Source organism: Mustela erminea, chromosome 9 (assembly GCF_009829155.1).
Source record: "Mustela erminea isolate mMusErm1 chromosome 9, mMusErm1.Pri, whole genome shotgun sequence".
In the NCBI taxonomy this organism is placed as follows: Eukaryota; Metazoa; Chordata; class Mammalia; order Carnivora; family Mustelidae; genus Mustela; species Mustela erminea.
The window spans coordinates 80,624,325-80,648,152 of record NC_045622.1 but is presented as its reverse complement, the minus strand read 5'-3'; the positions used below and the strand labels follow the sequence as shown (position 1 = coordinate 80,648,152).

The 23,828-nt window shown below is 36.4% G+C and overlaps 1 protein-coding gene across 1 annotated transcript; it reads left to right on the top strand.

The window, feature by feature from the left end:
- Positions 1-18,517: 18,517 nt before the first annotated feature.
- LOC116599848 (60S ribosomal protein L39-like) lies at positions 18,518-18,807 on the top strand. The gene has a single exon (XM_032359808.1). It carries the CDS (start codon positions 18,518-18,520, stop codon positions 18,734-18,736), a length of 219 nt encoding a protein of 72 aa, XP_032215699.1. The 3' UTR covers positions 18,737-18,807.
- Positions 18,808-23,828: the final 5,021 nt, after the last annotated feature.

The following is a 23,828-nucleotide window of genomic DNA, read 5'->3' as shown; positions in this document are numbered from 1 at the left end:
TCAATAAAAAAAATGAAGGCTCTTACTGCTAGGAAAAATGAGGCAGAAGAGAGAATTAGTGATATAGAAGACAAAATGATGGAGAATAAAGAAGCTGAGCAAAAGAGAGACAAACAACTATTGGACCATGAGGGGAGAAGTTGAGAGATAAGTGAATACCAGAAGACAAAACAATATTAGAATGATTGGGATCCCAGAAGAAGAAAGAGAGAGGGGGGCAAAATTGGAGCAAATTATAATAGAGAATTTCCCTAATACGGCAAAGGAGCAAGCATCAAAATCCAGAAGGCACAGAGAGCCCCCTCAAAATCAATAAAAATAGGTCCACACCCATCATCTAACAGTGAAACTTACAAGTCTCAGTGACAAAGAGAAAATCCTGAAAGCAGCTTGAGACAAGAGGTCTGTAATATAAAATGGTAGAAATATTAGATTGGCAACAGACCTATCCACAGATACCTGGCAGGCCAGAAAGTACTGGCATGGTATATTCAGAGCACTAATGGAGAAAAATATGCAGCCGAGAATATTATATTCAGCTAGGTAGTCATTGAAAATAGAAGGAGGGATAAAAAGATTCCAGGACAAACAAAAATTAAAAGAGTGCAAATCCAAACAAGTCCTACAGAAAATATTTAAAGGGTTATCTAAGCAAAGAGAGAGCCTAAAAGTAACAGACCAGAAAGGAACAGAGACAATATACAGTAACAGTCACCTTACAGCCAATACAGTGGTATTTCAATAGTTACCTTGAATGTAAATGGGCTACACGTCCCAATCAAAAGACACAGGGTATCAGAATCGATAAAGAAAAAAGAACTATAAATATGCTGTCTGCAAGAAACTCATTTTAGATGCAAAGACACTTCCAGATTTAAAGTGAGGGGGTGGAAAATCATTACCATGCTATTGGACATCAAAAAAAAAAAGCTGTGGTGGCAATTCTTAAGAAGATAAGTTAGAGTTTAAGCCAAAGACTATCATAAGAGATGAGGAGGACATGATATCATACTTAAAGGGTCTGCCCAACAAGAAGATCTAACAATTTTAAATATCTATGCCCCTGACATGGCATGGGAGCAGCTAACTATATAAACCAATTAATAACAGAATCAAGAAACACATCAACAATAATACAATAATAGTGGGGGACTTTAACAGCCCCTTATTGAAATGGATGGATCATCTAAGCAAGGGATCAAAAAGGAAATAAAAGCTTTAAATGACACACTGGATCAGATGGACATCACAGATATATTCAGAACATTCTATCCCAAGGCAACAGAATACTCATTCTTTAGTGCACATGGAACATTCTCCAGAACAGATCACATCCTGGGTCACAAATGAGGTCTCAACCAGAACCAAAAGATTGGGATCCCTCATATTTTCAGACCACAATGCTTTGAAACTAGAACTCAACCACAGGACGAAAGTTGGAAAGTACTCAAATACATGGAGGTTCAAGAGCATCCTACTAAAGAATGAATGGGTCAACCAGGAAATTAAATAATAATTTAAAATATTCATGGGAACAAATGAAAATGAAAACACAACATGTTCAAAATCTATGGGACACAGCAAAGGTGGTCCTGAGAGGAAAGTATATAGCAATATAAGCCTTTCTCAAGAAACAAAAAGGGTCTCAAGTACACAACCTAACTCTATACCTAAAGAAGCTGGAGAACGAAAAGCAAAGAAAGCCTAAACCAAGAAGAAGGGAAAAAATAAAGATCAGACCAGAAATCAATGAAATAGAAACAAACAAACAAAAAAACAGAACAAATCAATGAAGCTAGGAGCGGGTTCTTTGAATGAATAAATAAGATTGATAAGCCCTGGGCCAGACTTATCAAAAAGAAAAGAGAAAGGATCCAATTTAATCAAATCATGAATGAAGGAGGAGAGATCACAACCAACATCAAAGAAACACAAAAAATTATAAGAACATATTATAAGCAAATATATAACAGCAAATTTGACAATCTGGAAGAAATGGATGCATTCCTAGAGACATATAAACTACCAAAACTGAACTAGGAAGAAATAGAAAACCTGAAAAGACCCATAACTAATAAGGAGATTGAAGCACTTATCAAAAATATCTTCAAACAAACAAAAGCCCAGGGCCAGACAGATTCCCAGGGGAATTCTATCAAACATTCAAGGAAGAATGAATATCTATTCTCCTGAAACGTTCCAAAAACAGAAATGGGAGGAAAACTTCCAAACTCATTTTATGAGAACAGCATTACCTTGATCCCAAAACCAGACAAAGACCCCATCCAAAAGGAGAATTACAGACCAATATCCTTGGTGAACAAGGATGCAAAAATTATCACCAAAACACTAGCGAATAGGATCCAATAGTACATTAAAAGGATTATTCACCATGACCAAGTGGGATTTATTCCTGGCCTGCAAGGTTGGTTCAACATCTGCAAAACAATCAATGTGATACAATACATTAATAAAACAAAGAACAAGAATCATATGATCCTCTCAATAGATGCTGAAAAAGCATTTGGCAAAGTACAGAATCCTTTCTTGATCAAAACTCTTCAAAGTGTAGGGATAGAGGGTACATGCCACAATACCATCAAAGCCATCTGTGAAAAACCACAGCAAACATCATTCTTAATAGGGAAAACTTGAGAACTTCTCACCTTAGGTCAGGAACATGGCAGGGATGTCCACTATCATCATTGCTATGTAATATAGTACTAGAAATCCTAACCTTGGCAATCAGATAACAAAGAGGAACAAAAGACATCCAAGTCAGCAAATAAGAAGCCAAAGAGTGAGAGCACTCTTTGCAGATGATATGATACTTTATGTGGAAAACCCAAAAGACTCCCTCCAAAACTGCTAGAACTCATGCAGGAATTCAGTAAAGTGTCAGGATATAAAACCTATGCACAGAAATCAGTTTCATTTCTATACACCAATAGCAAGACAGAAGAAAGAGAAATTAAGGAGGTGATCCCATTTACAATTGCACCCCAAACCACTTACAACTGAACCCCAAACCATAAGATCCCTAGGAATAATCCCAACTAAAGAGGTAATGAATATTTACTCAGAAAATAATAAAGTACTCATGAAAGAAATTGAGGAAGACACAAAGAAATAGAAAAATGTTCCATGTTCATCAAGCTCTGTTACAAAGCTGTCATCATCAAGACAGCATGGTACCAGCACAAAAACAGACACATAGATCAATGGAACAGAATAGAGAGCCCAGAAATAGATCCTATGGTCAACTAATCTTCGACAAAGCAGGAAAGAGTGTCCAATGGAAAAAAGACAGCCTCTTCAATAAATGGTGTTGGGAAAACTGGACAGCCACATGCAGAAAAATGAAATTGGACCATTTCCTTACACCACACACAAAAATAGACTCAAAATGGATGAAGGACCTCAATGTGAGAAAGGAATCCATCAAAATCCTTGAGGAGAACATAGGCAGCAACCTCTTCGACCTCAGCCACAGCAACATCTTCCTAGAACATCGCCAAAGGCAATAGAAGCAAGGGCAAAAATGAACTATTGGGATTTCATCAAGATCAAAAGCTTTTGCACAGCAAAGGAAACAGCTAACAAAACCAAAAGACAGTTGACAGAATGGGAGAAGATATTTGCAAATGACACATCAGATAAAGGACTAGTGTCCAAAATCTATAAAGAACTTAGCAAACTCAACACCCAAAGAACAAATAATCCAATCAAGAAATGGGCAGAAGACATAAACAGACATTTCTGCAAAGAAGACATCCGGATGGCCAACAGACACATGAAAAAGTGCTCCATATCACTCGGCATCAGGGAAATACAAATCAAAACCATAATGAGATATCACCTCACATCAGTCAGAATGGCTAAAATTAACAAGTCAGGAAATGACAGATGCTGGTGAGGATGCAGAGAAAGGGGAACCCTCCTACACTGTTGGTGGGAATGCAACCTGGTGCAACCACTCTGGAAAACAGCATGGAGGTTCCTCAAAATGTTGAAAATAGAGCTACCCTATGACCCAGCAATTGCACTATTGGGTATTTACCGTAAAGACACAAACGTAGTGATCCGAAGGGGCACGTGCACCTGAATGTTTATAGCAGCAATGTCTACAATAGCCAAACTATGGAAAGAACCTTGATGTCCATCAACAGATGAATGGATAAAGAAGATGTGGTATATATACACAATGGAATACTATGCAGCCATCAAAAGAAATGAAATCTTGCCATTTGCGACAACGTGGATGGAACTAGAGCGTATCATGCTTAGCGAAATAAGTCAAGCAGAGAAAGAAAACTATCATATGATCTCCCTGATATGAGGAAATGGTGATGCAACATGGGGGCTTAAGTGGGTAGGAGAAGAATGAATGAAACAAGATGGGATTGGGAGGGAGACAAACCATAAGTGACTCTTAATCTCACAAAACAAAGAGGGTTGCTGGGGGGAGGGGGGTTGGGAGAAGGGGGGTGGGGTTATGGACATTGGGGAGGGTATGTGCTTTGGTGAGTGCTGTGAAGTGTGTAAACCTGGTGATTCACAGACCTGTTCCCCTGGGGATAAAAATATATTATATGTTTATAAAAAATTAAAAATTAAAAAAAAAAAGAATATACATTCTGCTCTTATTGGGTAGAGTGTTCTGTATATGTCTGAGATGTCCAATTGGCCTATACTGCTCTTCAGTTCCTCTAGTTGTTCTATCCATTATTGAAAATAGGACATTGAAATCTCCTATCATTATTACTATCTACTTGTATCTTAAATTCTGTCAATATATGCTTCATATAATTAAGTATTCTGATGTTAGTTGTATATATAATTGATATATCTTCCTGTTGAATTTATCTTTTTATTATTATATAATGTTCTACTTTGTCTGTTATAATGATTTGTGACTTAAATCTTATTTTGTCTGAGTTAAGTATGGCCACCCCTATTTTCTCTTGGTTACCATTTGCATTGAATATCTTTTTCAATCATTTAACTTTTAGCCTATGTGTGTCATTATATCTAAAATGAGTCTCATAAACACCTTATAGTTGGATCTTGTTTTTTTTTAATCCATTCAGCCACTCTATGTCTTTAAAGAATTTAATCCATTTAAATTTAAAGAAAAGATTTATTATTGCCATTTTTTCCACTATTTCCTACATGTCTTATAGGTACTTTATCCTTCTTTTCCTCTCTTGCCTCATTCTTTATGTTTTAATGATTTTTTTTGTGGTAATAAGCTTTAATTCTTTTCTCATTTTCTTTTGTGTATTTTCCATACATTTTATGTGTGTGTTGTTACTATTGTGATTACATAAAACATCTTATAACAATCTATTTTTACTGCTAACTTCTATTACATACAAAAACTATTCACCCTACATGACCTTCCTGGTTTATCACTGTCATAAATAACATTATTTGTATATTTTGTGTCCATTAATATGATTTTATGGTAATTATGCTTTTATATTTTAAATTCTATACTGAAACCAAATGTGATTTATGCACCACCATTACATTATTCTGTGTTTCTTTATATATTTACCTTTAACATGGGTGTATGTTTTCATACGCTATCCTATTGCTATTAGCATCCTTTTGTTTCAACTTGAAGGAGTCCATTTAGCACTTCTTGTAAGGCAGGTCAAGTGCTGATGAGCTCCCTCAGGTGTAGCTTATACAATTAGGTCTTTATTTATCCCTCGTTTTTGAAGAACAGTTTTGCAAGATAGAGTTTGCATTTGGCAGGTTTTTTTTTTTTTCTTTCAGCACTTTTAATTCATCTTCACATTCCCTTCTGGCTTATAATATTTCTGCTGATATACTTGCTGAAAATCTAATGAGAGCGCACTTATATGTGACAAGTTGCTTTTCTCATGACTTTCAAGATTCTTGTTTTGTCTTTGACTTTTAACAATTTGATTATAATGTGTCTTGGTGTAGGCCTCTTTGGATTTCATCTAGAGTTGTGTTTTTTTCCCCCCAGTGTTCCAAAATACATTGTTTATGCACCACACCCAGTGTTCCATGCAATACATGCCCTCCATAATACCTACCACCAGGTTCGCCCAACCCCCTCCCCTCCAAAACCCTCAGTTTGTTTTTCAGAGTCCACAGTCTCTCATGGTTTGTCTCCCCCTCCGATTTCCTCCAACTCACTTCTCTCCATCTCCCAATGTTCTCTGTGTTATTCCTTATTCTTCACTAGTAAGTGAAACCATATGATAATTGACTCTCTGCTTGACTTATTTCACTCAGCATAATGTCTTCCAGTCCCATCCATGTTGATACAAAAGTTGGGTATTCATCCTTTCTGATGGAGGCATAATACTCTATAGTGTATATGGACCACATCTTCCTTATCCATTCATCCGTTGAAGGACATCTTGGTTCTTTCTACTGTTTGGTGACTGTGGCCATTGCTGCTATGAACATTGGGGTATAGATGACCCTTCTTTTCACTACATCTGTATCTTTGGGGTAAATGCCCAGTAGTGCAATTTCAGGGTCATAGGATAGCTCTTTTTTTTTTTTTAAGATTTTTATTTGTTTATTTGACAGAGAGGGAGATCACAAGCAGACAGAGAGGCAGGCAGAGAGAGGGGGAAGCAGGCTCCCCACTGAGCAAAGAGCCGGATGTGGGGCTCGATCTCAGGACCCTGAGATCATGACCTGAGCTGAAGGCAGAGGCTTAACCCACTGAGCCATCCAGGCACCCCTAGCTCTATTTTTAATTTCTTAAGGAATCTCCACACTGTTTTCTAAAGTGGCTACACCAATTGGCATTCCTACTGACAGAGGGTTTCCCTTTCTCCACATCCTCTTCAACACTTGTTGTTTACTGTCTTGTTGATTTTGGCCAGTCTGGTGTAAGATGGTATCTCAATGTGGTTTTGATTTGAATTTCCCTGATGGCTAAAGATGATGAACATTTTTTTCATGTGTCTGTTAATCATTTGAATGTCTTCTTTGGAGAAGTGTCTGTTCATGTCTTCTGCCCATTTTTTGATGTGATTATCTGTTTTGTGTGTGTTGAGTTTGAGGAGTTCTTTATAGATCTTAGATATCAGCCCTTTGTCTGTAGTGTCATTTGCAAGTATCTTTTCCCATTCTGTGGATTGCCTCTTTGTTTTGTGGACTGTTTCCTTGACTGTGAAGAATCTTTTCATCTTGATGAAGTCCCAAAAGTTCATTTTTGCTTTTCGTTTTTTGCCTTGAAACATATCTCGAAAGAAGTTGCTATGGCCACTTCCTATGTTCTGCCTATGTTCCTAGGTTACTGCCTATGTTCTCCTCTAGGATTGTGATAGATTCCTGCCTCAACATGAGTTGAGGTCTTTTATCCATTTTGAATTTATCTTTGTGTATGATGTAAGAGAATGGTTGAGTTTCATCCTTCTATACATAGCTGTCCAATTTTCCCAGCACCATTTATTGAAGAGATTTTTTTCCCCCACTGTATATTTTTTTCCTGCTTTGTCAAAGATTATTTGACCATAGAGTTGAGGGTCCATATCTGGGCTCTCTACTCTGTTCTGCTAGTTAGAGCTTTTTGAGCTTCTTTAATTTGGGTGTCCATTTTCTTTCTCAGATTTGGGAAGTTTTCAACTATTAAATCCTCAAATAAGCTCTGCCCCTTTTTCTCTCTCTCCTTCTTCTTTTTCTCTCTTCTCTTCATTACTCCTGTAATGCATATACAGTAGTCCCCCATTATCTGCAATCTAGCTCTCTGTGATTTCAGTTATCCGTGGTCAACTGCAGTCTAGAAGCTGATGATCCTTCCTCTAATGTATGATCAGAATGTCAGTAGTAGCCCAATGTTATACTGCAATGCCCACATCATTCCTCTCACTTCATCTTATCACATAGACATTTTATCATCTTATATTATCACATGAAAAAGAAGGGTGAGTAAATTATAATATTTTGAGAGAGAGCTATCATAGTCTCATAACTTTTATTATATTATATTGTTATAATTATTCTATACATTATTATTTTTAATCTCTTAATGTGCCTAATTTATAAATTAAAAGTTATCATAGACATGTATCTATAGGAAAAAGCATAGTATATATAAGGTTTGAACACCCCATGGAACACCCCATGGATAGGATTACTGTTTGTTCCACTTGATGATGTTCCATAACTCCCTTAGGCTTTCTTCCTTTTTCGTCTTTTCTTTTTTCATTTTTTCTCTGACTTGATAATTTTAAATGATCTGTCTTGAGTTAGTGAATCTTCTGTTTGATAAAGTCTACTATTGAATTCCTCTAGTGAATTTTTCATTTTAGTTATTGTATTCTACTTCAGAATTTTTGTTTGGTTCTTTTTTCCCTAAATTTCTATCTCTTTGTTGACATTTTTTCATGAATCATTTTCCCGATTTTCTTTAGTTATCTATCTGTGTTCTCTTGCAGCTCATTGAGTTTTTCGAGATAATAATTTTTAATTCTTTAATAAGTAAGTCATAGATTCCCATTTCTTTTGGGTCAGTTTTTGGAGATTAATTTTGTTGCTTTGATAGGGATATATTTCCTCATATTCCTTATTACTTATAATGTGAGTATTTTTATTTTATGGCATTGTTATTTTTTTTCTAGGATTTACTCATTTGACAAAGCAGCCACCTTTCCTATTCTTATGGATTGGATACATACCAGAGAAAAATATTACCCAATCAGCCTGGCTAGAGATGCTGAGGCCTCTCAAATCTTTTCTGGAGATGCATTTTCTCTGGGCTTATATATGTCATTTCTGAAATAGAGAGGTTTCTTTTTCAGGAGCTCATAATCTCTTTCTCCCTCTGGCATATTTATGTACACCACAGGTTTGCTGATGTTGCAATAAGTCATCAGACCCTTTTTTTCTCAGAGGCCCCCACATATCCAAATATGCCAATTCTCTGTCAGTACTCTGAGTTAGATAAGACATAACCAGTCCCTCATGCAGTCTTCTGAAAAGTCAGAATGTTGGGCACATATTCCACATTTCTTTCTCTTCCAAGGAAAAAGTAGTAAGTTGGGCCTTTTATCCCAAATGCAATAAGCTATGTCAACTTGGGGAAGGACTATCACAGGTAAAATACAATGGCTTTTCTTACCCATTTCAATGTTTTGCTTTTGCCTGAGGTCCTATGCTGCCTTAACTAGGTTCCTGAGTTCTCATAAAGGCCTTTTGGTATATTGTTGTTAAGTCAGGGTCTCTGTAGAAGAATAAGGTCTGAGGATTCCTATTTCACCATCTTGCTCTGGCATAGTGTTTTTGGAAAATTTGTGTTTGAATTAAGACTGTAGCTCCAATTAAGCCCATGTAGCTCCAATTAAGCCCTCCCCTCATGCCTCCCCTTGTATTATATGGATCCTTGAATGATAACGAATTTTCTTAGAGGCTTCTCTAGATGCTCTATATCCATATATTTTCCAATCTTTGAAAACCCAGTATCAAAATACCGCTCACAGGAGGCCTCACTACATGAGTTTCACCTTTAGGAGGGAATGGTTACTACTTCATGAATGAACTCATTCAGTTGATCCAGGTTTCAGAAACTGAATTTTTATTATTTTTTAGACTAAACTGTAATCTACTTCTGTATTGTTTCTACTCATTGCTTCTATTCCTACTCTAAAGAGAAATTCAAGCTAATTGGCTTGAGTTTATTATTGTCGTTATTGCTGCTATTTTGTTTTAGTTGCATAGGACAGTCCTCTATTTAAAAATGGATACAATTGGCACCTGCCTGGCTCAGTTGCTTAAGCGTCTGCCTTCAGCCTAGGTTATGATCCCAGGGTCCCAGTATTGATTCCCACATCGGGCTTTCTGCTCAGTGGGGAGCCTGCTTCTCCCTCTCCCTCTGCCACTCTGCCTGCTTGTGCTTGTTATTTCTCTCTCTTTTTCTGTTGAATAAATATATAAAATCATTTTTAAAAGATCGATACGATGACTCACTCTAGTTTGGTCTGGTCCTAGATCAACATCCCTCAAGCCCCCCCCCCTTTTTTATTTTTGCTGTAGAGAGAGAACCTACAGAGAGGTGAGGATGAAGAAGTATTTGGGAGAAAGGATAATTTTTTTAAAAAAGATTTCGTTTATTTCCCAGGCCTTTTTGTCATATGAACCAAGACTTCCTCTCTATCCTCGTGCCCTCCATGGACGTTAGTTTGCTTCTGTCCTTCCTAACATTTTCTTTAAAGGACCCCAGAATTAAACACAAGATTCCAGGTGGTATCTGACTAGCATAAAGCAAGGGGGAACAATCACTTTCTAGCATGAACTCATTATGCTCCTGACAATGGGATCCTTCTTTAAGTAAGGGTTTTGTTCTGTTTTGTTTTTGTTTTTGTTTTTTTTAAGCAGCAAACTCAGGTTAAAAAGTTTTTTTTTCCCAGTTCCCCATATATTTCTCACAACAAATAACGCACATTCAAGTCTTCCATATTCCACACTCAATATGATTTCCACATTTCCAGACTCAGAGTCCTAAGTGAGGAATGTGATTAACATAAAAAAACAATAGGGTTTATTACTTTACTGATAGCCAACAGACTCTGATATGGAATATTCCCCACCCAGTTTTCCCCTTTCTTTTTCCTTGTATTTTTCTTAATATCACCATTGTGATTCTTTCCTCAGTTATTTGGTGGGTACAGTGTTTTGTGTAATTTATTTGTTTAATACTATTTCTATTTGACTTTAGTGAAGCTCCATAAGAAAAGGAATTTGGGGGGAAAAAAAGACAAGGAATTTTGCTTATCTTGTTCATGGATATACCTGGTGCTTAGCATACCACTTGGCCATTGTTGATCATCCTTACATATTTATTGAATAAATGAAAATGCTCCCTCCCTCAGATTTCCTCTTTTTTTCTTCTATTTTTCTTTGAATGTTGTTTGTGTTGGTTGGGTCTTCCTGGAAGCTGACACTGAGATGGAATTTTGAGTGTAAGCAGTTTTGGAATAATGCTTGTGAAAGTTAACAGTAAGAGGAAACAGAATTGAGCAGACAGAGCCTCCAATAGTCTTGTCCAACCCAATGATGAGCTATAGCACAAAAGCTACTCATTAGAAGTGTTCTGTGATGGGAAGAAAGAGCCAAGCTCCAGTATCCAAACTCTTGAGAGCTAACACTCTGGTTTGGTCATATTTTCTGGTATGTAATAAACATTAAGTAAATATTTATTAAATGAAATAGCAATACAGTAGGACTCTATGCTCCCCTCCCTCTGCCCAGGAAGGAAATATGTGCTTTAAAATGGGGTATGATCCTGGTAATGTATCATTAGAACCTCTCATTAAGAGGCAACAGACACCAAATCTAGTCGATATATGAAAACAAATGTGGGGCTGGATATATTTTAAGGATAAAGAGATGTGTTAAAGATTTTGAAAGGTCTCACAGATTCTGGAAAGCCTTCTGTATCTCAGGCAGAGTACCTCCTTCATATAATGCCCGAGTTTCTCTCTGTAGTTGATTAATTCCATTTCTCTACAGATTGGCTTTCTCCATTTCTCTTGTCCTCCTAGGGAAAGTGGCTATCCAACATCTCCTGAGTTTATATTGTATGGTTACAATACAAACTACAACCTGATTCTTAGTTCCAAATACCAATTCCAATGAGAAAGATGAGGATAGAGACTCTACTTTGTTCACTGTGAATCATGTTTTTGGCTCAGTTCCAGTTTGCCATGGCTGAGGAGTGAAGTGAGATCATGGGCAAAGTGGTAGAATCATACAGTGGAAACATGGCTGGTGAGTCCATCTCGTCTTTATGACCTTGGGGAAGCAGTTCTAAGGGAAGAAAAATAGAAAGTGAAAGAATGAACTTCTGGACACCTGCAGATGGGCTACAAAAAGACATTACTGTGACTATATCCCTGGAAATCTTAAAGAAGTTTAATGATGTGGCTTAGATATTCCCTTAGAGGCAAAACACTCTCATAGTGTCTCTTTCAGCTCCTTGGCTCCAATCATCCTTCCCTCTTTCTCCTGAGAGGTGAGCCTTTATTCTATGTCTTTTTTTTTTTTAAAGATTTATTTATTTAACAGACAGAGATCACAAGTAGGCAGAGAGGCAGGCAGAGAGAGAGGAGGAAGCAGGCTCCCCGCTGAGCAGAGAGCCCAATGTGGGGCTCGATCCCAGGACACTGGGATCATGACCTGAGCTGAAGGCAGAGGCTTTACCCACTGAACCATCCAGGCGCCCCTTTTCTATGTCTTTTAAGAACATCTCCAGAGTCAAAGGACTAAGCCGGTAAAAGGAAGACAGGCACAAAGATCAAAAAAATTAAATTCTCAGATATTACCCAAGAGAACTGATATTAATAAGGCTTGGATGTTTATACCTATATAAGTCACTCATATAATTAAAGTTGCTTCAGTTAGGAGAGCAACTGATTCTGTATATTTAACAGAGTTGTTCTTTTAATTAAATCAGTTTTTCAAAGAGCATGCTGTATACAGTTTTTGTTTGTTTGTTTATTTCTTTTTTAATGAATTTCAAAGCAGAAAAGAGTAAATAAGAATTTCTTATACATGTAAGTTTAAAACTAAAATTCATGACGTGATCCCAACAAATATTTTTGCCATTCACTCATTATCTCATTTAACAAACACATCTCAAGCATCTCCACAATGTTAGACTCAGTGCTAGGTTTGGGAGAAACAAAAGTAAATCACATAGTTTCTTCTCTTAAAGACATTAATACATTGCAGAGATGGTCACATACATAGGTAATTGCAAGACATCAAAAAGTACTACAATGAAACCACATAATGGACTGAAGGAATCCAGAGGAGACAGTAGCAAAGATTAACCTGAAGTCTCAAATCTGGATCTCCGAAATTCTAGGTGGAAGTGTTGCATTTTCTACCTCAGATCCAAAGTTTTGCTTCTCAGTTCCAAATACCAACTTTAGCATGAGGCATTTCTTCCTTGATTAATTTTTCATTGTTATACTTCATGCTTCAGGCAAAGTTGTAAGCCTAGAGTATTGCTTTTTACTGATTCTAGTAACATTACCACAAACTTAATGGCTTAAAAACAACACATTTCATTATCTTGCAGTTTCAGGAGGAAGTATAGCATGATGTGACTGCATTCTCTGCTTAGGGTCTCACAAGGCTAAAAATCAGTTTTCAGGCCCAAGATCCACTTCCAAGCTCCCTGGCTGTTGACAGAATTCAGTTCCATGTGGTTGTTCCAAGTAGGCTGATGCTCAACATATGGTCCCTTTTATCTACAAGCTAACAACAGCATATAGCGTCTTACTTATGTTTTGAATATCTCAGATTTCCCCTTCTACTTTAAAGGGATGATGTAATATCCCTATCTTAAAATTCACTGATTAGTAACCTTAATTACATCTGTGAAGTCCCTTTTGCAATGTAACATAACATATTCATGGGTATACCACCAGAGAGAGAAGGTCACAGAGCCAAAATTCTGCCTATTATACCAGACATGTGTATATTACTTCTCTCTTTTCACTGGTTGATTTCCTTTGAATCACTATAAAAAGTGACCATTGCCTTGGAGAGAGGATCCACCAAACCCAAAGGCAATGCATAATAAAATGAAGATTTCTTTGCACTAGGTCAGATGATTAAGCGACTTATTCCTAATTTGTGGTTTGGTACATCCTCTCTAGTTATCATCTAGTTAGTAAATGTAAAGGCTGGTAATTGAGCTGTTTGATATTTATTGAGTACTTAACATAAATCAGACACATAAATTAATGTAATCCTCACAACCCTCTTATGAAATAGATTATTACTGTGATTATTTGACAGAATAAACATTAAGATCCTAAGAGTTTAAATAATTTGCTCAAGTCTGTATAGCTAAGACAGGAAATCCTGAGATGTGAATCCAAGGCTTCGTGGCTTGAGAGCCTAAATTTCTGACTACCATCCAATGTTGTTTCTCCTGGGAACCAGAGAGAAACTTTCTTTTATATATAAACTAGGTGGGATAGAAAAAAGATGGAGAAGGACACACACACACAATCTCATGGAATTCTCAGAAATGTTCTATTTGATTATATATTCTCCATTTATTGAGAAGGAAACTGAAGCTCAGTTAGGTTAATTTGCTTTGCCAAGATCAAAGAGCCAGAAGTGTAAAACTACAAATACAGAAAAGAATACATGCAAAGGCCCAAAGGTGGGAAAGAGCTTGGTGTTTTGGAGAAGAGAAAGGCAGCTAGTATGCCAGGAGGATAGTGAGTGAAAGAAAAAGATGATATGAGATAAATTTTTCAAGGTAGGGAGAATCTCAGTCATGGTGAGGATGGAAGCTGGAGGCCATGTTATATATTTTTTCATTTGATCCTCGCATAAATATGTTAAGGATTGGGTGCCTGGGTGGCTCAGTTGGTTAAGCAACTGCCTTCGGCTGAGGTCACGGTCCCAGAGTCCCGGGATCGAGTCCTATATCAGGCTCCCAGCTCCATGGGGAGTCTGCTTCTCCCTCTGATATTCTTGCCTCTCATGTTCTCTCTCACTATTTCTCTCTCAAATAAATAAATAAAATCTTTTAAAAAAATATGTTAAAAATTAATGTTTTTTTCTGGCAATGAAGAAACCAAGGCTCAGGGAATTTAACCAACTGAATGGTGGCTACTATTAAACTACCAAATAGTTCCAAAATGCTGCACAAATGAAATTCTTCAAACAGAATTTTTATTTTCAGGCCTTTGGATTGATAGGGTCCAGAAAATTCCAAAATCTATTAAAAATAAGAATTTTCACAAAATCTTTCAAGAGAACCATCTTCATTTTTTTTTACAACTTCAATATTGTTTTTATTACATTTACAGTTACATCTGGTTATTTCATGCATGAATAAAGAACCACATACATTGCTACATCACAAATCTCTGTTTTAAATATTTTGATAACTGTATTTCCATACAATTGGCTTCCTTTGTAATCCCTAATTTTTTATGCATTTATTTATTTTAATTGTGTTCATTAAGCCAAAAACCATTAGTTTTTGATGTAGTGTTCAGTGATTCATTAGTTTCATATAACACCCAGTGCACATCACAACACATGCCCTCCTTAATACCCACCACATTGTTACCCCATCCCTCCACCCCACTCCTTTCGGTAACCTCAGTTTGTTTCCTAAGGTCCATCATCTCTCGTGGTTTTTCTCCCTCTCTGATTTCTTCCCATTCAGTTTTCTCTCCCTTCCCCCAAAGTCCTCTGAGCTATACCTTATGTTCCACATATAAATTAAATCATATGATAATTGTCTTTCTCTGCTTGACTTACTTCACTTAGCATAATCCCCTCCAGTTCCATCCATGATGATACAAATGGTGGGTATTCAACCTTTCTGATGGCTGAGTAATATTCCACTGTGTATATGTACGACATCTTCTTTATCCATTCATTTGTTAAAGGGCATCTCGGCTCCTTCCACAGTTTGGCTGTTGTGGACATTGCTGCTATGAACATTGGGGTGCATGTGCCCCTTTTTTCACTACATCTGTATCTTTGGGGTAAATACCTGGCAGTGCAATTATTGGGTTATAGGGTAGCTCTATGTTTAACATCTTGAGGAACCTCCATACTCTTTTCCAGAGTGGCTATACCAGCTTGCATTCGAACCCACAGTGTAAGAGAGTTCCCCTTTCTCCACATCCTCACCAACACTTATTTCCTGTCTTGTTAATTTTTGCCATTTAAGGTGGTGTCTCATTGTGGTTTTTTTTTTTTTAACTTTATTTTTTCAGTGTTCCAGGATTCATTGTTTATGCATCTCATTGTGGTTTTGACTTGTATTTCCCTGATGGCTAATGATGTTGAGTATTTTTTCATGTGTCTGTTAGCCATTTATATGTCTTCTTTGGAGAAGTATTTGTTCATGTCTTCTTCCTATTTTTTGACCGTGTTATTTGTTTTTTGAGGGTTGAGTTTGAGAATTTCTTCGTAGATCCTGGATATGAATCCTTTATCTGAATGTCATTTGCAAATATCTTCTCCCAGTGAATGAGTGGTGAAACTACATGGCTACTCCCATCCAAAGTTGTTAACTGAAAACAGGTTCAGGGATAAGCAAAGACTTCTCAACCAATTCCGCCCTGTGCTAAGCTTGGCCTCCTTGCACAGGCCTGCAATCTGCACAGCATTTTTTCATCTGTGTTGTGAAGAGGTGTAGGCTAGGTCTTGGGACACCTCTAAGAGTTCAGACTCTAAATCTTAATTTGCAGAGAAAGGAAGTAGACTTAATGTAGATAATATTAAATTGCATCACAAATAATTATATTATCTATACCTTATATACTCATAATTTTCATCTACAGAGCCAGTTTCATTCTTATAACCATGAAATCTTTTTGAGGGAAATCAAAGCAGGGAAAATAAGTGACTTGCTTCATGGATCCAGATGAAATGAGTCTTCCAGCAGAGCTTATAAAACAGGCTCTCTTGAGCTTTGGCTTAAGAGCCTTTCTAACCATTAGCTATCTTTATTTAAGATCTCTCAGTCCTGCCTATCATGACAACTTCAGTTGTACCTTTCCTGTCATGCCTAATACAAACATTATATGACTGGAATATTGTTCTGTCACATTAACCTGTCTTAAGTTTATACTTAATGATACTCAAATGCAGGGACACACATTGTTATACTGATGAAGACTCTTTACTCCCTTACACTTGGACAGTAGGCCATGGATGTGAAACTCTTTCACATACACCCATGATCTCATTGACTTGTTAGTGAGGCAGATACTATTATAGAGAAGAGCTAGGAAGAACTTTTCAGATGTTCATTTTGCTTATTTATTTGTGTTGATGAATGATTGTTTCTGAATTCATGGCTTTAAGTAGTCTGCTTCACATTCCATTAAGTTTAACAAGTAAAACAGATTCTCCTTCTACTGCCCCACTCTCTATAAGGAGAAATTAATGGAGCTCATTCCATTTTCCAGAGTGGCTAAATTTCTCGAATTCAGGTAGCATATCCGAGAGTGAGTGATCTTCATAAATAAATGCTGCTTGGTAACCAATGACCTAATGTCATACTATAATCTTTAAGTAGGGAATGTTTATGAGTGGGTTTATAGTTCCTACCTCTCAAAACTTAAGTTAAGAAATTTAATTGTTATTTATTCCCCTAAATAGAGCATAAACTCCTTGGGGACAGTGCCCAGTCAGTGAATGAACACCTATTGATCGTTTGACAGCATCACTTTGTGTTCTATGTTTGTGCCTTTTAACAATGTGCTAACTAAAGTAAAAAAGGAATTCCCCAATTTGGGTTGGATGTGAATAATAAAAAGATATAAGGGCAAAAACAAGTAGAGAAAAAAAGGAGCGATTACCATTTAGAAAGAAAGGCTCTAATCCAAAAACCTTCAAACCAAGTAATTTTCTTCTAGTTGGATTTTACCATGAGAAGGGCAATTGTTTGAGCACAGTTGGGTTGATTCAGTGTTTAATATCTTAATATCTTGTAGACTATGGGTGGCCCTTTTGTTAATGCCAGATGTAATTCTATAATAAAATTCTTTTTATTAAACACATGCAAATTGTTAAATAGGAATTCTACCCTCTTTGCTCTTCCTTTTTTTTTTTTTATTTCTTTCAAGTGTCTCTGCAATTTTCCTCTTGCAAATGAATAGATTTCTAAATTTTGACCATCATCCTTAAATTAGAAACAAAAATTTGTGGTCATATTTAAAAATAATTCTAGGAATCAAGTTATGGTGATCATCTCTATTTTTGATGTAGGCATTGTTTCTTATTTATCTATAATTCTGGAGAACACAGTAGGGATATAACAAATGCTTGAAAAATGAGTACATATGAAGGGAGCAGAGAGGAAAGGCTGGAACTTGTTTCCATTAGCCTGACTAACATTGGTGGTTGTCCCCATTGTAGCAAAGAAACATTTCTAAGGACAAGAAAACAGGGACTCCGGGGTGACTCAGTGGGTTAAAGACTCTGCCTTTGGCTCGGGTCAGGATCCTGCGGTCCTGGGATCGAGTCCCAGGGTCCTGAGATCGACCCCCACATTAGGCTATCTGCTCATGGGGGAGCTGCTTCCTCCCCCCTCTCTCTCTCTCTCTTTCTGCCTGCCTCTCTCCTTGCTTGTGATCTCTGTCAAATAAATAAATAAAATCTAAAAATTAAAAAAAAAAAGGAAACAACTCTGCAAGCTGTCCATGAAACAAACCATTGTGCTCAAAGTACCATCATTTGATAATATCTTCTGTGCTATCCTGTACTCCTTATGTTATCTTTACCATTTGTATCTTGTTTAATTTTTTGATTAACACCTTTTCCTTAAAAATATTTACAAAGAAGCAAAGACAGTTCTGATATAAATGACAAAAGTGGATGCCCACAGACAGTGGAGATTGACTGGGATCTTCTAGGGAGATGAAAACATTCTATGTCTCAATGTGGTATATATATTTCTTAAAACTCATTGAATTATAGGCTCAAGGACTGTGCTGATTAAAGTATGTGACATTTTCCTCAATTAAAAATGTATTTAAAGTTTTCTCTTTTTCCCCACCATCCTGTTGTGTGCTGCTTCCTGTTTCTGACTGTGTCTTCTCACAAGACTTTCAGGACCAAGCGATTCCTGGCCAAGAAACAAAAGCAGAATCATCCCATTCCCCAGTGGATTCGGATGAAAACTGGTAATAAAATCAGGTACAACTTCCAGAGGAGGCATTGGAGGAGAACCAAGCTGGGTCTCTAAGGTGTCCCACATCATGAGATGACACACCTAATTGGCATCACATATTTAATTAAGCTCCTTGAAGATCATGTATTCTATTCCATCACCCTGTAAACACTTCTGACCTGGCCAATAGATACTTTTTACCAGGGAAATGATTTTTCTGTTACTATTTTTCTGCACCAGTAGGTTGTTTTGGTAATAAATGTGAGACCTTTCAGCTGTTAAAAAAAAAAAAGTATTTAAAAAAAGTTTTTAAAGAAAAGAAATAGATCAGGTAACTAAAATACATTGACAATTAAAACAAAACAAAATAGTGTTATTTCTAGATAGATACTATTCTTTACAGAAGGTTCTGAGCCTAAAGCTGCTCTCTTTTTAAATATTTAAAAAATTATAAACAATGTTAGCAGCTATCTCTCTCCCTTTCCCCTTTCCCTTTGTTTCTTTCATTTCTTTAAAAAAAATTAGCATTTTTCATTCTGTTTTTCCATAGCCATGAGTCACACCTGTCAAGGTAGGTTGCAGGCCTGTGCAAGGAGGCCAAGCTTAGCACAGGGCAGGCGTATTCACAAAGAGGGTGGTGGCACAGCAATATCAGAAGATTGGCTACATCCCAAGAGATTGATCAAATAAATAAATATAACAAGAACAATAAGATTCAGGTTTCTCATTACTGGGAAGAGTTACAAATATGGTAAAATATAAAGCTTTTATAAACCCACCTGGCATTGGATTAGAATTGGATGTACCAGAGTGAGATAATAGTTTCCATTATAGATAAAGAAGTAAGTATAGATGTAAATGTGTGTGTAGTTCCTTAGCTATCCGCTGAAGGAGCCTGAGATCAGGAGCATCCTACTAATAATGAATACCTAGTGCTTATATCTTGGTGTCAAATGCTAAATGAATCAGAGCTCCTTGAAAAAAATGACTGAATCGAGGGTTGGGGCTTATAAAAAACATGATGAACCTGGATCATCTTTTGTAACAGAGAGGAAGGAAGTGCTCAAAAAAGGATGAGGACATGTCAAAAGAACACAGAAGTAAATTTGAGGGGCCTCTAGCTTGCTAAATAAAGGATAACTGTAACTTTTAAATAAATGATAAGAACAATCTCTAACTTATTGAATTAGTAGGTACCCCACTGATATAAATAAATGAATGACTAAATAGTTGGAAGGAAGAGAAAGTTTCTTCATATAGTGGAAAGCCTCCAATTAAATGTAGAAGGAATAATGGTTTTAGAAAATCACCATTTGGTAATAAGGGTAGTAATAATTAACCCAGGCAAGAAATTTCAATGGATACTAGCTATAGGTGAAAGTGAGGAAAGTAATGAATTTTTTACATAATATCAGAGTACATTGTTATTTAGAGATGGAACAAAAAGTAGAGAAACCAGGTAGACACCATCTTGATAAAGTAGTCAAAATGAACAACACTAGTAATGGGACAAATAGTCATCATGTGCAACTGATTAGATATAATGAGAAGAGTATAGTGTGACAGTCTGGCCAAAAAATATATAACAGGTGTAATAATGGTTATATATCCAATAATGAAGAAACATTGGATGAATCCAAACTTTAAGACACTCTAAAAAATATCTGGCCTATCTTCAAAAGTGCCAAGATCATGAAAGCTAAGTGAAGTATGGATGCAAGAGGAAGACACGCTCTAAATTCTTCTTACAGATGTCAGGGAAAGCTTGCCAAAGGAGATGACTTACATGTAGTCTTGTAAACACTGTCATATAAACTAGAGAGGGAGTCATTTTAGGCAAGGAGATAGTATTTTCAAAGGTGTAGATTCTCAGGTACTTGTAGAGAGCTGGGTGTACCTGGAGCACAGAGATGGTAGAAGCAGCCAGGATGATGAGGTGGGGCCAAATGATAAGGGCCATTTCCTTTGCCTTCTTTTGCACAGTATTATGGACACATAGTTTGAGGAACTGAAAAAAGGCATCTGAACAGTAGTTTGAGAAACTGAAAAAAGGTATCTGAATTGATGTATTAGTCCAAGGTCTCTGAAAACAGATGCAAAGACAGAATTAAATGTGCAAGTTTATTAAGAGAAATGCCTGCATGAATGGAAATTGAAAGGAAGTGAAGAAGTCTGGGAGAGCCATCAGGCTGTGATGTACATCTGACCTGAGTGAAGGAGAGGTAAGGAAGTTTGCATGGAAGTTTCAGTAAAAACCTTTGGCTCAAGAAATTTCTTGATGCGTAAGCTTGGATTCTTAGTCAATTATGTTCTCTGTAGTAGCAGAAAACAAGATATATTCTCATGTGTACCACATTTCAGTTTTGGACAATGGAAAGGATTTAATTGGGAGGAGTGTGAAAGACTTCAAGAATTAAGTATTTCACTTTTGTTCTTTTTAAATTATCTATTTTCTTTTAGTTATGAAGGAATCAGGACTTTCTGAGCCATGAGCTATGAGCATACTAAGCAATCTGCTGTTAATAAACATGGACACCTAATTCTGGAGAGCCTACCAACTTGCCCTGGCTTCTTAATGTAGTTGAGTTTTCTGTTTATCATATTTGGCCCATCTGTGGAGGCTAACTGAAATATCACATAACCTTCTTTTTTTCTGAAAAAAAATTTTTTTTGGATCCATGATGGTAACACAAGTTGTTTTACACTGAATAGAAGCTGGTTAGTATTATATATACCTTTCAATACTAAAATAGGGAAGTATATTTTATTTACATTTAGTAGAAAAATATTTTTCCCCTTAAACACTAAGTTCATGTTGCAGGGAAAAGTTGGTAAGAAGGAATAGCAAAAGAGATCCTTGATTTTGAAATCAACTTATTTTGAGGTTCTGTTGAGTTTGCAGTATGAATTCATAACCCAATTTCAAGTTGCTTTAGTCTATTCTTAATTGCAAATTTCCTAAACCTTATTAAAGAAAGGAAATGGTCTTCTAGACTCATTTTATCAGGTTTGGAGTCCCCTCATTCTTTATCAAGTGCCTGAAAAGTTCTCCAAATTGTATAAGTAACAACTATAAAATATGACTCACAGCATTTTTTTCACTGAGTAACACAATTAACACTGTAATATTATAGCCAGTATTTTGAAAAAAATCTTATTAACATTTATTAACTGCTAGCAGAGATTTTTTTTTAACTCTAAGAAAAAGATTCAAGATGTCTATTATAGCTTTTAACAAATTTAACAATGTGCCCTTTCCTCAAAGTATGATGTGTCTGTTCCAAATGATGCCATTTAAAAACATAACAGAGTATTTCACTGGGTAAAAAATCGGTGGCTAGGACAATTTTGGGAATTATATTCAATGGCATGAAAATTGTTATTCCAAAAATGAATGCATACAAGAAATAACTTAACTGAAGAATAACACTAGAGAAGTGTCTGTAAATAGTTGCTGCATAAAAGCTGTAGTTTGGTAACTGTTCTTCAAGATTATTCAGTTAAATATTCTGCAATACCTGAATAAGACAGCAATATTTTATGAGTGGTGAAGGGGTTGGGGAAGGAAGATTCCCATCCCCTCTTTTTAAAAAAAATAATCATTTTCCAGATACTTATCCAAGGGATACAAAGTGATTCACATGGGCACCTGCACCCCAATGTTTATAGCAACAATGTCTACAACAGCCAAAATATGGAAAGAGTCCAGATACCTATTGACAGATGAATGGATAAAGAAGACATGGTATACATACTCAATGGACTATTACTCAGTCATTAAAAAAAAAAAAAAGAAATCATGCTATTAGCAATGACATGGATGGAACTAGAGGGTTTTATGCTAAGTGAAATAAGTCAGTCAGAGAAACACAAAAACTGTGATTTCACTTATATGTGGAATTTAAGAAACAAAACAGATGAACATAAGGGAAGTGAAGGAAAAATTTAAAAAGATGCAAATTGAGAGGGAGGCAAACCATAAGAGTGAACTCTAGGAAAAAAACATAAGCGTGAACTCTAGGGGAAAAAAAAAAAAACTGAGGATTGCTGGGGAGGAGGTAAGTGGGGGGGAAGGGAAAATTAGGTAATAGACATTAAGGAGGGCACTTGATGCAATGAGCACTGGGTGTTACACGTAACTGATGAATCACTAAATTCTACCTCTGAAACTAATAAAAATAATCATGTGCTTTAAATATCTTCCACTATAACCATCATTCCTGGCTTTATATATGCTGTGGTTATTTGTTTCCTAGCCAGGAATGCATTGATTTACCCAGAACATATACTCATCTTTTAATGCTGATCAGAAGGGTAACCCTGCTGTAGTCAGCCTGAAGCAAATTTTAGAGTGGAAGCTAGCATGAATTAGTTTGATTTTGGATGTGGTTACAAAGATCTTTTAGTTATTTTATTTTTAAAGCTGTTCTGTACCTATTCCAAATTCATGGCCCTCTAGGGAAGAGGAATGAAAAGACGTAGCTTCTTCCTGGCCAGGTCACTACACTCTATGATTTTAGGGGGTATGGCTGACATTCTTTCCAATGTGAGATGCAGTACAAAGGAAGAAAATAAACTGTTTATTCATTTCTTTCTTCCCAGATGATATTGGGGGAGAGGATTTTTTTAAAAGGTGAAGAATTAATCACTGCTATAACAAAGCCAGACGTACATAAAGATTGGCATTTATTCTGGGCTTAATATTGTGCTCTCCAATATGGTAGCCACTAGTCACTGGTAGTACTGTGTTATTGAAATGTAGCTACTCCAAATTGATAGATGATCTAAATGTAAAATACATAGCAGATTTCAAAGACTTAGTACAAAAGAAGAAATAGAAAATATCTTTTTATTTTATTTTATTTTATTTTATTTTATTTTATTTTATTTTATTTTTATTTCCAGCATAGCCTATTTTTCTACAGAATTTAAAAATTGTATGATATACGGGGCGTTTGGAAGGCTCTGTCATTTTAAGCTTCCGACTCTTGGTTTCAGCACAGGTCATGATCTCGGGGTTGTGAGATCGAGTCCCACATCGGGCTCTGCACTTAGCGTGGAGTCTGCTTGAGATTCTCTCCCTCTCCTGCCCCTCCCCACCCTGAACGTGTACACGCACGCTCGCTCTTGCTGAAATAAATAAATAAAATCTTGAAAAAAAAAAAAA

What these genes read in the sequence shown, in the direction of transcription:
- LOC116599848 (XM_032359808.1), top strand. Translation starts at nt 18,518, where the DNA reads ATGTATTTAAAGTTTTCTCTTTTTCCCCACCATCCTGTTGTGTGCTGC.